Below are 15,407 nucleotides of genomic sequence, written 5' to 3'. Positions count from 1 at the left end.
ATCAGTGTTGATTCTGTTGTTCACTTAAACCAATCAACTAATCAAATACAGCTTCAAGTATTTATGCTATTCACTGCAAAACACTGTGCTAGTTATTTCTTGTAGCATATATATATGAGCACTGCTTTAATTTTTCACAATAATCAGTCAAAATACTTCTCAAGATATTCATCGAATTTATCAAAAACTGTTCCTGCTGTTCACTGTTGTTAAATGGACAGCTTTTGCAGCATTCTCTTTGACCAGTCAAAGCACTTTGAACTTTTCTTTCTATGTAATTAAAACCACCCTGGTTATCCCTTCTAATTATTAAATCAGAGCTTTGGTTATACATCTCTGACGAGAGGAAACACTACTATGATAATTTATTCTAATCAACCAAAACATTTATTGAGCAAATTTTCTAACCTCAACATAGTTCTCCAGTGTATCCCATCAAAACATTTTTGATTGTGTTTTTTTAGCCAATCAAAAATTTGTGTAGTCTTTCATTATATCTGATAAGAATTCTGATTATGCATTTCATTTGTTTAGTTATTCACCAAAAGTGATTTTATTCTCTATTTACTGATTAACTTCTCTGTTGTTTGAAACTCAAATTGACCAGTCACTTTTACCTATGTTGGATCATCCTGACATATAGGATTAATAAATATTTCACTACTCATTAATATTAAACACTATATTCCTACTAACTTAATTTTCTGCCTCTAATTCTCTAACCAAATTGTTTTATATAACAAACCACACCACTAATACTAAAGTAACAATAAGAAAGTTCAATAAGAAGTTCAAACCATTTTTTGGCACAGATTGTGAACAATATAGTTTTACTCATTCTTCAAGAATTTTCTCTCGTATAAACAATAAATTATTGTATCACTCCTGTAAGAAACAAAAATATTTGTAAAACAGTATCGTAGAATTTATGACATTGAATGTTAAAGCAAAATAAAATAAAAATATAAAACCAAATTAGAATTTAGCTAAACTCTCTTATGTACTGCAATTTTTCAACAGCCTAGAGGGTTCACTGGTAATAGTTATCTTACATAGGTCACCTAATCAGCAGAGAAAGAGGGTGTTGTGAAAGTATATTGTCCAGAGTTAGGATGGAGTGGAAAAAGTGACTATTAATTCAGTTGGTAACAGAAGACTTCTCTCTCTAAATGAAGGGCAGATTTTATGACAGATGTTTGTAGAGTGTAATATTACATTATAGCACATTGTAGCATATCATAGGCACTGAATGCAGTGGATGTGCGAAGGATAGAAAGAAATGCGCTAATCCCATACTGCATTTAGTTGTATAATGTCTGCATGCATGCATAAACAGTGCAGCACATAAGACCCAAGAGAAAAAAAGAGAAGGAATTAGATGGAATTGGATCTGCCATAGTGTGTAAGGGAGATGACTGCACTGGTTGGATGAAAAAGTGTAGATAGTGTCTGTGTAGTCTGATCTCAAACGTTTGAACCTCATGAATGGCTTGATCGGTCATACTACATTTGACTCTGGCAGACCTATTTAACCTATGCTAGCATGGGAAAAGGATGTAAAATGATGAAGATGATATATAACTACATGGAGAGAGAGAGATAGAGAGAGAGACACACACACACACACAAATACTTTTGTGTATATATATATATATATATCCAAACATACATGCACATGCATAATCTTAATACTAATAATCTTATTTTAACAATATTCTGTGATAAAACCAAAACTCTTAACAATAAAGTAATTGAGATAAGAGAAGAAAAAAAGGGTGTAATTTTGAAAAAAAGAAATTCCCTTAAAAAAGTACGATTTATCTGAAAGCTGATCCAAAGTAGAGAGTAAAGCACATCGTTGCTGTATTACTATTATATTTTATCTTCTGTATCAGTCCCAAAATCATATCTGACTATGCAAGATCATATCATAACTGATACTTCTTCGAGATGGGGGCATGCCTTATGCATGTGATATGTTATCCTTTAGTAGACGTCATTTTACTTGTGCTTGTATTTCTCCTTAAATGTTTGCATTATGTAGATCTGTTTTTAAATCACTAAGCACACTGCTTCCTCCCAGAATCTCCTTTTAAGTTGTCTCTTATTTTGCATCATCCTTGTTTTAGAGATTTTATTGCTTTAGTTTATTTCATTTTCATTTTTTAAAACTTTGTTCAGTTCTCATGCACTTCAGAAGTTTGCTTTGGTCTTGAGTAAAGCAGTCTTTTTGATAATCTATCTATCTGTGTTTCTCTAACCTAGTAGCATCTATACTGGCCAAAATAACCCATTTTCTTGTTCAACTATGTGCAATGTCAATCTGCTAATTATTATTTCATGGTTTTTGAATACTACAGCTATTTTGCTTCATTTCTCCTCATATTCTTTATAATTTAACATATTTATTTAGCTCAATCTTGGATTATGCTGTAAATAATTAAACACTTCTAATCATATTTTATTTCTATTTTGGGGGAATATTCCTTATTTGTGAACATACATTGTGGATTATCAAGAATGATAATATTTTTCAACTTTTATCAACAAAAATGGTTTCAGCCAACAGTTTTCTTCCTCACATTTATTTTTCACCCTTTAAATGTATGAATACAATGTTTGATACTTGAATTCTTAAAACATTTTCCATATTTCATATTTTCATATTTCTGTGGATAGATAATTCATTTTGTTAATTAATTATTTTTTAACTATGTGATCATTTGTACACATTCAACATTACTAACACTGAAAGGGTCAGCATTAATGAAAATATCACATAATTGCGGATGTGGAGAGATTCCTGATATAAAATGTTCTTAGGTTAGGAGTGTAAATGAATTTATATTATTCAGGTGATGTAGAAGACTGAAGCAGAGTAAATTGGTTTAATTCTTTTGAGTTCAATTTTCACCTCTTCTTATTTGATAATTAACATGTTAAAATGGAGCTGCAATTTCCTATGTTTATTCTTTGTTACTCTGGCTTATCCTGAAAGTTGACCTGATCAAGCAAGTATTCAAACTATTCCAACTATGATTGTCCCATTTTTTTTTTATTCCTACAGGCATAGTGTGCCCTTGACTACATTTACCTAATGTATCCATTGTTAAGATAACAGAGTATAGTTTGAAGGAAATTTGGCTGTTATTTTATAGCTTGAAAGTCCATTATTTAATTAATTTATATTAAATCAGTACTGGCTGTCCATCTTCTAAGAGACGGTATTATGTTTGGGTTGAAGAAGAGAGTAAACAATAATCCTCTACTGATTTTTAATATTAAAACAAACAGTTGTGAAATTATATCTTGACATGGACATTATTGAATTTTATATTCATTTGAAGACTATTGAGAATTTTAATGAGTTTCTCTAAAATTTTATATAAATAGAATTTGAAATAATATAAAATCCTTAGTCTTTTGTTCATTAAAACAGCTGCAAAAATCTATACAATCTTATATTAGTAAAACATGTTTATTTACATAGAGAACAAAGGCTGTTATAGCATTAGCTATTATTTGCCAACAATTTTGTTATTACTGATGTTTGTAGTGCTACGGCTTGATGAGAATTTACTTTTGTATATTAGTAAGAAATTAGAACTAATATTTGGATAAAAATGACGTAATTATGGTAAATAAAAGATAATGATTTATTCATTGAAACTGAATGCCAGACTCTTAAGTTTGCAACAAGACCTTTATATTTTGCTGGTATTGACTAGCTCAGGGATTCTCAAAGTAGGCTTTGCATACCTTTAGAGATATGCAAAAGAAATTGTGGTGGTACATGAATTTTATAAAAGCTGTAATTTTGAAGTAACTGCAACAAACTAAATGCAACTCGTGTGTCTAGAAAATGAGTGGGGTGGGGCTTTTCTCTGTTCTGATCCACTTATTATGAACAAGATGTTTCAACAATGTCTAAAACCATAACTAAATTTTATATAAAACAATTAATTGAGAATTATATGTGGGTCTCCCTCTCTAAAACTATACCTAGAACAGGCTTAAGTGAACATCTTAATGAAGATATAAATTGCCATATGACAACCAATGCTTTTCAAATGAAATCCTTTGCAATATTTGTTCTGTAGTGAGTTAATGGCACTATTGTTACTTTCACTCTTAGAAATGCAGTGAATTAGTAATTGACATGATGGAAACATAACCAATTGCAATTTTTTCACAAATTGCTATATAAAATTGATGAGAAAAGTTAAAATAAAATAACATATTTTTATAATTTCCCAGCTGCTTATATTTTCCTCCTGCTACAGATCAGAATTTGCTCAAAATAAATGTGGACTGCTTCCATATACAGTTATCTCTATTCTCCAATCAAGGATAACTTAAAAATGACTAAGAGCAATATTTACAGTCAAAAATGGACAAATACTGCACATAAAGACATGCTTAATGGCAAGAGTCAGAAAAGTTTGATTATATTTTATAAAATGATTTTGGTGGAAATGTAGTTTTTATGTATTGCAGTCAATCAGTCTGAAAGAAAATATGAAATATTTTAATCCATAGGCTTGTTGTTGGCATTAGGAAAAACTCTTAAGAAATCAAAATATTTATAAATATTGTATATGCTGTATGAAAAAAAGAATAAAGCAATAAAATTCGAAAAAGTATACGTTAGCATTAATGGTAATAGAAACATTTATATCTATATTTCTTCAAAAAGGAGTGGCCAGAATGTTTACCCATGCTTTAATCTTTAAAATTCTATATTAAAAATGTTATGAATAGAGCCTTTCTTAATCTCAAATTTCCTTTTTGCAGTAATATTTGCTGATATTATCTGTATATTTAAAATATCTTTCTATCTAATTATCTATCTACTCATCTATTCATCATCTACACAATAATCCCTCTGTTTCCTCTGGAAATATATATTTCTTTTCTGATTAGTGACATCACCTTACATTTTTAGGGGAAGATTCATAGAATGTTGTAGCATCCATGCCTTTCTCAACCATAATAAAAAAGAAAAAAAAAATAGGTTTCTCATCTCAGGAACTTTTTTTTCTACAGCACATCCCATTTCCTTCTGTGAATATTGATGTCTTACGTAGGCGCAAGGTCAGTTTTATTTTTTCAGAGGATGAATATAATCAATTTGAATTAATCTGCATATATTACTAATACTTGTTTTATTAACCCTACTGGAATGAAATACCAAGTCATCACATGCAAGTTTTAAGCCTAAATTGTATAGAGATGGAACTGAAGTTTTCAGAATGGTATTCTACCATATATGCATACTCACTGCTATTCCTGCTAGAAGTATTAACACTGGTTAACGCAGAAGTTAAAAGTTCTTACCTATTCTTATCTTTCTCTCTCTCTCTCTCTCACATATCATGTTGTCAGTTTGTATTGTTATCTTTTTCTTCTTCCTCACTCTAATCTTACATCATCTGAAGTGGGATAACTACAGAGATTGAACAGATAGCATGTGTAATTTGTAAGGAAGGGAAGCTTACACGTATTGCAAACTTATACTGATAACATTAGAATGAAAATTAAAATAATTAAAAGCTTGGTCTCCATTGGAGAATATTGCTCCAGATGTTAGATATTGCCTGGTTCATTGCAGATTTAACACTGAAATGATTTGAAAACTGGGTTTAATTATAACACATGCATGGATGAGACTTTAATGATGTTATATATCACTTGTTAATTAGTAAGGAAGGTTGGGGAATTACGGGAGGTAAAATGCTACCTTGTAATCAAGATTTTAGTCAGTAACCTGTCTGTTCTTTAATGGTAGTTCCTTTGTTTTTCTTGATAGCTGTTTATCTCCTTTGTCTTTAACTTTCATCATTTCTCTTCTCATTTTTCTGTTTGTTAATATATCCATCTGTTTTATCGCATGTCTTTTTCATACATCTTTTGTAAACAATAATGATGGAAAGAAAGACTTATGAAAGTTGTCTGATCAAAATGGATATTGAAACCACCTAGTTAACATCCAAGCTTATTACTTTTATAACACTGTTCCTTTTCTGGATGTTAATTTTAATTATTACCTTATAGGATACCATTTAAGCTTCATTCTTACAAATTAATTGTTTGCAATTTCGTAAGTAACACTGAAGAATTATTTCAACTTATAAGTTTTCAAGGAAATTTATATAATGTCAACTAACTTAATATGCAGCATGAAAGGAATTTATTTTTTCATGATGGATGGAACAAATCTAATGCTTAATAGTGTGATTATATGACTGAATGTTTACTTGAGTGTATGAGTTCCATTCTCACTTTCCTCTCACTGTATTTTCTTAATTTACTTCTATTTGTCTAAGTTCTTATTTAATATGAACAGAAATTGTCCGGTAACCATTTTTGGTTCATTGAATCACTGAATGTAAAATGCATGTAGTATGTCAAGAAGTCATCATCTTAACTGGGCCTCTCTAACTCCACAAACCATAAACTGAAAATTATAGGTGTCAGGTGCGCATTAAGTGAAATGGCTTATTAAGGACTTGGACCCTATCTTGGATTCAGCTCACTCAGAGATTTACTTGCACAAATATTACATTTATAATATTACATTTATAATGTTTACATTGTGGAGGCACGTGGCTTAGTGGTTAGGGTGTCAGCATCATGATCGTAAGATTGTGGTTTCGATTCCTGGACCAGGCGACGCGTTGTGTTCTTGAGCAAAACACTTCATTTCACATTGCTCCAGTCTCCACTCAGCTGGCAAAAATGAGTAACGCTGCGATGGACTGGCGTCCTGTCCAGCTGGGGAACACATACGCTATTGAAACCGGGAAACTGGGCCCATGAGCCTGGCTAGGCTTCAAAAGGGCGCATTTATTATTTTTTTATTTAATGTTTACATTATAATGTTCAGCATACCGTTTATCATCTCTCCTTATCTGCCATTCGTTGATAAGTAGACCAATAATGTTCTCATGTGATCATCTGTAGCCTCCTTTAATTTCATCTTATTATATTCTCAATATTTTCTGACATGCAAGTTACTTTCAAAATGTCTGTTCATATGATATAAGGTCACACAGTCATCTTTTATGGACTTTTGAGAACAATCAAAAGAAAAGTGAATAAAATAGTGCATCTACTATCCAATTCATTTGTGAGATGGAAAAAAAAAACATGAAGTAACCATTCTACCAAAGGCACAATAATATTCCAGTCTCTTCAAATCACAGAAACTCATAAGCCACAAGAATAAGTTTACAATCTCACTCAGTCAGTTTATTATAGACAGTATTATGTGAAGATGAAATATCTAAATTCATCATTGTGAGTGATTGAGGCATGAAGATGTGATCTGCACTGAGAAAATTAAATGTTTGCAGTGAATACAAACTTTTGATTCATCAGCTACCTTACCAACACTTAAGCATACAGATAATTAATTAAAATTATATGATTACTAATTGTAGCATGTTCAATCTTGCTTATAACATTGTTACAAATAATGCTTAGCATTAAGTGAATGGTATTCCTATGTCCTGTAGTTATTGATTCAATCTTTTATTATATACATTGTTACCAGACCTGTTGTGTAATGTAAAATAGGAGTAAGATTGTAACTATTTACTAAATTGAACCTATTTCCTCTGCTTCATTACTAATTCTACCTAATAGCTAACATAAATATAGTAATATGATTTAGTAGTTGTATAGATTTTGCTTCATAACAATACAGCTGTTCATTTGAGTGAGTTTTGCTTGACCATTGATCCAGATTAATCATTCAGTTTGATACTTGCATGGGTCATATGTTGATATTATGTAGTTGGTATCAGTTCTTTGCTTCAGAGTGTGTATCTGCTTTTTTGGTTTTTGTACAGTTGCAATAATTTCAAAGTTATATTATTAGTGTTTGCTAGTTTCTTCATGTTCTGTCTTGTGTATAATTGCAAATAGTATATATTTGATTAGCATGCTTATATATATATATATAAATACATACATACATATATATATATATATCTTTATATGTTTTGGTGCAGTGTAATACCATTATCTTCTCATGTCCATTTTGTTGCTTGCTGTACCAGTTGCATTTATATCACACTTTCTCTCCTATGTATTCTGTAAAATTGGTCTGTTTTCGTGGTGTCATCTTCAGTATGTATTTACCAGCACATTTTTATACCTAGTGCGTCCAACTTTTGTAGACGGAGTCATTGAGCTATTGCAACCGAGGTTGTGTTCACAGCGCCATTTGGCCATCTGGGGTGAGTTGACAACAAACAATTTATTGTGTAACCTGTGCATATTTTGATAGAAAATGTATTTCACTAACCTCACCTCTCAAGTAAGTTTATTATGCACAACTATTACACATCATATGCATACATACATGCACAAAATGGCTATCTTTATTTTCCTAACTGAAGTTGCATTGTTTGTTTCTATTAATGTTTTATTATCTAAAGCAAATGTCAGCTGTGATAAATTTGTAAAATTAACCATGAAAACATAATATATTAATAAACATAAAATATACATTTGCTGACAATTTTGCTAAAGTCTAGTCAATCAGATGACAAAAATAATAACTTACTGCTGAAATTCAAGGCGGTTTTAATTCTGTAATCTGCAATGCTGTTTTCATTAATTGGAACTCACAAGGCATGCAAATGTCTATTTTATCTAATTTGAAGCAAATATTTAATGTTACATTGAAATATTTTAATGTTTTTTCCTTCAGCTTTATCATAATGGCAGCCTCATTCTTTTTTCTTCGTCTCCTCAGAAATTGAAAAATATAGCTGCCAAATGTATGCATGATATTTCCTCTAACATACTATTAAAACTGAAATTACGTTCAATAATTAAAACACCAGCCTCGGAAACAAAGTTTAATCAATGACATCTGTAGGGTTTCTTGAGTATTTCAAAATTTTCAATTATTAAAAAAAAAAAATATTTTTAATGATTTATTAAAATTAGTAAAAAAAAAAAAAATAAAAGTAATAATGGAAGAAGAAAATTAAATTCAAGCAAAAGTGTAACATTATGTTTTAGTTTACAATGATGCAGTTGATTAGATTATCAAAATAGCAAGTTCTATATAATTCATCAGTTCGCACACGTATTTAAAATTCACTGCTGTGTGGTTTTGCTCCTCTTTCATCTTGTCCACAGTACTACACATTATTTCCATATAAAAAATGGCGAGTTTTCACTTTAAATAGACTCAGTCCTTTGCAATCAATTTTTTTTTTACTCCCACTAATTTGTGAATAAATATTATTAGTTGTTTACTTGCACTTTGGCTCATACTTTATGTATTTATTGCTTATGTTATGTTAATATTACTTAGTTGCATGTAAAACTCTTTGGTTTGATAAAGCAAGTCTAGCGTCAATGAAGGTTTCCACTTCAGTTGACACATTTTCTGTTTATTGTTAAAATTATTTCATAATTTGACTTAAACATTTGGGGACACCTTTACATTACTTGTTTTATGCAAACAATAACATTTGGTATACTATTATCATCACCACCACCACCACCATCATCATCATGATCAGCATCATTCTCATCATCATTGTCGTCATCATCATTGTCGTCATCATCATTGTCGTCATCATCATTGTCGTCATCATCATTGTTGTCATCATCATCATCGTTTTAGTGATTTTATTTTATATTCTTTCTTTTCCTTCTAATTTGGCATGAACCATAGAAAGTATGACCTTGTCAGATTGTCTAATTCAAGGTCATTATTTACTTCTGATAGATCTTCCTTCACTTCATTTTTATTAGCTTATCAATTGAATTCCTTTTAAGATATTATTGATTTTGTAGATGTGTGTAATTTGTACTTTTCTTTGTTTCTCTCTCATTTTCTTCTGTTCTCTCCATTCTCTGTCTCTCCTTTCCCTTCTCTCTCTCTCTATCACACACACTCACACTTGTATGTGACATTGTCAGTCAGCATTGACCATGTATCTGCATATATTTGTGCAGGCCTGAGTAAAACTTCTTTTGAGGAAGACTACCATTTGTCCATTCTACAAATCTCCCCTTTTAATGCCACTGATATCTCTTTAATAGAAAAGGTGCCAATTGGACTGATACAGTATGGTTCCAGAATCATCACAGATTTTGCTGTCTGAATAAAAGAACTAAAGCAGTTACCGCCAGTCAACTCGCATAGTCTTCTAACAGTTCTGCCACTCCACTACTCTGGTTAAGTACTATAGTGATGAAGGGCTAAGTTGAACTAGGCAGGATATGAATTCAGAACACAAAGAGCCATGACTAGAAAGCTTTTGATCATAGATCTAATCAGTCAAGGCTAACCTTGGGGTAAACAACAACAATTCTTGAGTTATGAATCAAGGTTGCAACACCTTTTAGAAATAACAGCCAAATCTCTCTCAAATTATACTCTCGTCTTTAAAAAAGAACATTTTGGATAATGTAGTCTGATGCCTAAATGGAAAAAAAGTGGGTTAATGATGGTTGGAATATTTTCCATAATAAATTTACTTCATCATGACTAATGTAAGGTTCATCAACTTCATTAAGTAAGTTTCTAGTAAATGAAAGTTAATACTTCTGTTTCCTGTTGTATCTATTTCCCTTTGCTCAATGTCACTAATATTTTTTGGAAAATGTTAAACACCTTGCAGAGTCTACATACCATTTGCAATAAATAAATGGCATTCTGTCACAATGACAATGAGGATTTCAGTTGATCTGATCAATGACCACTCCACAGACATGCGTACCCTTAACATAGTTGTCAGGGATATTCAGTGTAACACAGATTGTGATAAGGCTTGCCCTTTGAAATACAGGTACTACTCATTTTTGCCAGTTGAGTGGACTGAAGCAACATGAAATAAAGTATCTTTCTGAAGGACACAACATGTTGCTGTAAATTGAACTCTCGGCCTTACAATCGTGAGCTGAATACCCTAACCACTAAGCCATGCACAATAAATAAATCTGATACCTATCTATGTAAGAATTCCACAGCAGTATTTCTTCTTTGGAAAGTAATTATTTTAGGATTCTTCTTCTCCAGTTACAGAATTTAATTGTAGCTCTTTAATATATATGAATTCCTAATTACTGATGTCCTACCTTTTCCCTTCAGCAATGTTGGAAGATACTGATACTGTAATACATATTGAAGGTGTAATTTCATAGGAATTCAGGAATCACTCATTAAATCTTCTGTTACAGGCACCATATGCTTTATATGCACTTTTGACAAGTTGTGGTGCACCTGAGCACTGTATACAATGATTTAATTATTATTATTATTATTATTATATTATAAATATTTTCACTTTTGAATTATTTCGTATTGGTGCAATACTTTGCCTCCGGATGATGGGTTGTTCTTCACATCATTTCTGCAAACATGATAATATTACTCCCACTTGTAAGAAATTATTAAACTTGCACTATTAAATACATTGTTGGTAGTTGTTGCAGCAGTAGTAATAGTAGTAGCAGCAGCAGCAGCACAATGGCATTAAAATGCCCTGGATTTCTAAGTTTATACAATGTAATGCAATCAGCTGAGGATTGGCAGTTCATATTTCTCTCATTATTGCTGATCTTTGTCAATGCATCAGTCTAGCTAGATGTAAGCAGGTACCATAATATAGCATGTAAATCACCACTTTAACAAATAGCTCAACTGTAAAAGTAATAAGTGTGTCATTGCCTGGCTCAGTGGTTAGAGCATTGGACTCACAATCATGAGATAGTGAATTCAATTCCCAGTCCAGGTTGTGTGTTGTATTCTTGAGCAAGACACTTTATTTCACATTCCAGTTAACTTAGCAGTAGAAGTGAGTTGCAATGTCACTGGTGCCAAGCTGTATTGGCCTTTGCCTTTCCCTTGGAGAGGGAAGGCTGGTCTTCCATAAACAACCTTGCCCTGACTTGTGCCTTGGAGGGTAACCTTCTAGGTGCAATCCCATGGTCATTCATGACCGTAGGGAGTCTTTACTCGTTTCAATTTGTAGTAATGAATTAAGCATTTCTCATGGAAAGTGCTTTCCTCTTGATAATAAACTATATTCCTTATCTTGGTATATTTGTCTGTCATCCTCTTAATACTCTATAAATTTGAATTGTGCATTATCAAGGGGTACCAGAGATCTGTGAATGATTGATCTTTAATGACAGTAGCAATGATTATTTTTAATGAATTGTGTAATATTTTAGGTCATTGGGACATCATAGAAGACTTTGTGATTCAAGTGATTCAAGAATAGACAAATAGTGGCTGGAGTTTTCCATTGCTAATTTGTGATTTGTACTCTGTATTGCAATATAATAAAGTATTCATTTATTGTACAGAGAGCCTTGAATCTCTTGACCATTGAGACAGTGAGCATTTTAGCTTGGACTGATGCTGTAACTCTTGGAATGTTATATGATATACAAGGCAGCAGATTACCAATTTCGAGTAGATAATAATATATACTAAAAGTACAAATTTCACTGCAGATAAGTGTGTTATATATACAGTGCATGTCTGTGTGTTTGTATAATTTTGAGTTTAATATTGAACATTGAAATAAGGTCTATTGTTTATGTAATAGCCTCCCCATGAATGATCAAGCAAGCTATGTTTTATTCCTGGTTGTAGCAGTTTTTCTTGTTCTACTAACATTGCAACTCGCAGCCATCCCCTAAAATCAATGAGGTTGAATACTGATTTCTGGATACCTCTAATTACAGATAGTCGAGCAATTAATTCTATTTATTCTGTTAGAGTATACAGTAAATGTATGTTTATTTGGTTTGTTCAATTAGGATTAATCTCATTCATTGCAGATTTCAGAGTTCTGATGCTTGTTTCTCCTCTCTTAATTGACGTTAGTTTGTTATTAACATTATGGTTCCTGCACTTAGAAATCCTTTTACTGTATCTTTCCAGCAAACTGTTATTTACTTGTAATCTATAAGCTATTATTTACTTAACCCTTTGGAGACAAAGGCTTCTGCTGTTTGTACATTACAAAATACAGAATCACATTTATGAGATTCAAAACAAATAAACTTGTTATTGAGCATTCAAATAAAAATATCCAAATATGAATAAACGAAAGTATATTCATGAAGGGATGATCCATGTTTTATAATTCACCGATATTCGGTCCCATTGTCTTCTAAGCATGAAGACACTTAACTTTCTTAAGCAGAATGTCTGAAGGAATATTTAAAAAAGTATTTTTCTATGATATCTTATTACTGTTTCAATTGACAGCTGATGTCACTAATATTTCATCATCTTATCTCTTCATTTTAACAACAATTACTTGGAGTTTGACTATTTTATATTTCAGTATAAGATAATTAGCTGGTTTTTATAATGTCCATTTGTATGTATTTGGCATGCTACTAAAAATAAGTTTAACCTAGGCTATGCTCAAGTGAGGAGTATAGTTTGAAACAATTTATGTGAAAAAAATAAATTGTATCAAATATAAAGAGCATTATGAGAATTTCAACAATAATGGCAGGCGAAATACCACTAAGCATTTCGCCTGGTGTGCTAACGATTCTGCCAGCTCGCCGCCTTCAAAGAGTACAACAGGGGTCGCCCCCCCCCCCTGCTGGAAACTCGTGGAGCTTTAGGTGTTTTCACTCAATAAACACACATAACGCCCGGTGTGGGAATCGAAACCACGATCCTCCGACCGCAAGTCCGCTACCCTAACCACTGGGCCATTTGCATTACAAAACATGTTTTGTCAGTTTTAATAACATGTTTCCTAATACTAGTAATATGGTAAGACTTTTTAATTAGATTTTATAACTTTTCTAGGAACAGGTGTAACTGCTGCATCACAGAAGTGCACTTACTCATAGAAAGGGCATCCAATTATAAAAACAGTTACTCTAACACTCTAGCTATTTTTTTTTTTTTTTTTTTTTTGCCTTCTATAATCAAGAGAAAGAAAATCTGAACAAAAATACAATGTATTCATGGTTGTATGATTATGAAGTTTTCTTCATAACTGTATGATTGCGGCTTCACTGTACAACACCTGAGCAGGTGTGTTCTGCTTTGACCTTAGGTTGATCACTGTCTTGTGACTGAAATCTGTTAGATGAAAACTAAGCAAAAAAATTGTGTGTGTGTGTATGTGTGCATGCATGTGTGCGTGACAGAAGGTGACAGAGAATGGGAGGAGACAGTGAGTTTGTGGACATGCACACATGCATGTGTATGTCCTTCTATGCGTGTGCATTTGTTAGATCAAACAAAGTAGCAAACACACAAACACACACACAGAAAGGTAAAATTCAACAAAGGTGAAAAAATTTTGTGTGTGTAAGTCAAAAATTATTCGCACTTTCACAATAGCATATCTTTATTATTGTCACACTGCCTTCTGCACATGCGTGATAATAGTTGGCACTATTATGTTCACATGATCGAAGTTTGAGCCTGATCCTGCCATTTTTCAGTGTAAGTATGACCGCTCCACTAGTAACGGGCACCAAAGAAGGACAAAGAGCAGTGATCCGATTTCTCTGGTCAGAAGGTGTGTCAGGTGCTAAAATTCATCAGAGGCTTTTAGTGCAATAACAGGACAGTACACTATTGTGCAGAAGTGTATATGAGTGGATCAAGAAGTTTAAAAGTGGCCGCAGAAACATGATGCACGAACAAGGAGCAGGACACCTGCCAACCTAGACCACTGAGAAGATTCAGCAAGCTCGAGATGTGATAATGGTGAACCGGTTCACCATTACCATCTCTCGGATCTTTGCTCTTTGTTCTTCTTTGGTGCACATTGCTAGTAGAGCAGCCATGCTTACACTGTAAAGCTAGAAAGAAAAGTGGCACAATCAGACTCTCAAACTTTGATCATGTCACCACAATAATACCAACTATAAGCACACATGTGCAGAAGACAGTGTAACAAGAGTAAAGATATGTTATGGCGAAAGTGTACGTACGAATGAACGAAAGAAAGAAATTTTTCAGCACTATCACACTCTCTTTCTCTCTCTCTCACACACACACACGTGTGAATGAATGCATGCATGCATGAGTAGATTTGGTCAAAAATATGAGCATCAGCATGAAAACGAGAAGGTAGGATTTTATAAATCAACTCCCTTGAGATATTTGTTCTGCATCAAGTTAGTCAATTCTTTGTCACTCTAATAATCAGAAATGCAGTGAACCAGTGAATAACCAATTGAAAACCTGATGCTATTGTTTTCAAATAGTTGTTTTTATAAAGAATAAAACTGATGCTAATTTTCATCAACCAATTTTTTGTTTTGTAACATTTTTGTTATGGATTGAATTTTCTAAAATTGCATGCAAATTTGAGACAAATTCATCTCAGATTTTCTAGTTAATTTATGTTATTTATAAAGTCATATGAGATCAAAGTCAA

The 15,407-nt window shown here is 32.3% G+C and overlaps 1 protein-coding gene across 13 annotated transcripts in view; it reads left to right on the top strand.

Moving 5' to 3' along the window:
* LOC115219086 overlaps positions 1 to 15,407 on the top strand; it is a 295,969-nt gene that overhangs the window by 244,875 nt on the left and 35,687 nt on the right. For 8 of the 13 annotated variants that reach the window (XM_036505970.1, XM_029789156.2, XM_036505982.1 and 5 more), the window contains 2 exons: positions 5,047 to 5,094; positions 8,184 to 8,243. The exons of 2 other annotated variants lie outside the window; for them this stretch is intronic. In XM_036505970.1, the coding sequence (XP_036361863.1) occupies positions 5,047 to 5,094; positions 8,184 to 8,243 (108 nt within the window). The remainder of the gene's footprint in view (positions 1 to 5,046; positions 5,095 to 8,183; positions 8,244 to 15,407) is intronic. 3 more of the 13 variants (XM_036506012.1, XM_036505992.1, XM_036505997.1) reach the window with 2 other exon arrangements.

This window comes from Octopus sinensis, linkage group LG1 (assembly GCF_006345805.1).
Source record: "Octopus sinensis linkage group LG1, ASM634580v1, whole genome shotgun sequence".
Taxonomy (NCBI): domain Eukaryota; kingdom Metazoa; phylum Mollusca; class Cephalopoda; order Octopoda; family Octopodidae; genus Octopus; species Octopus sinensis.
This window is presented reverse-complemented; position numbering and strand designations above follow the sequence as displayed.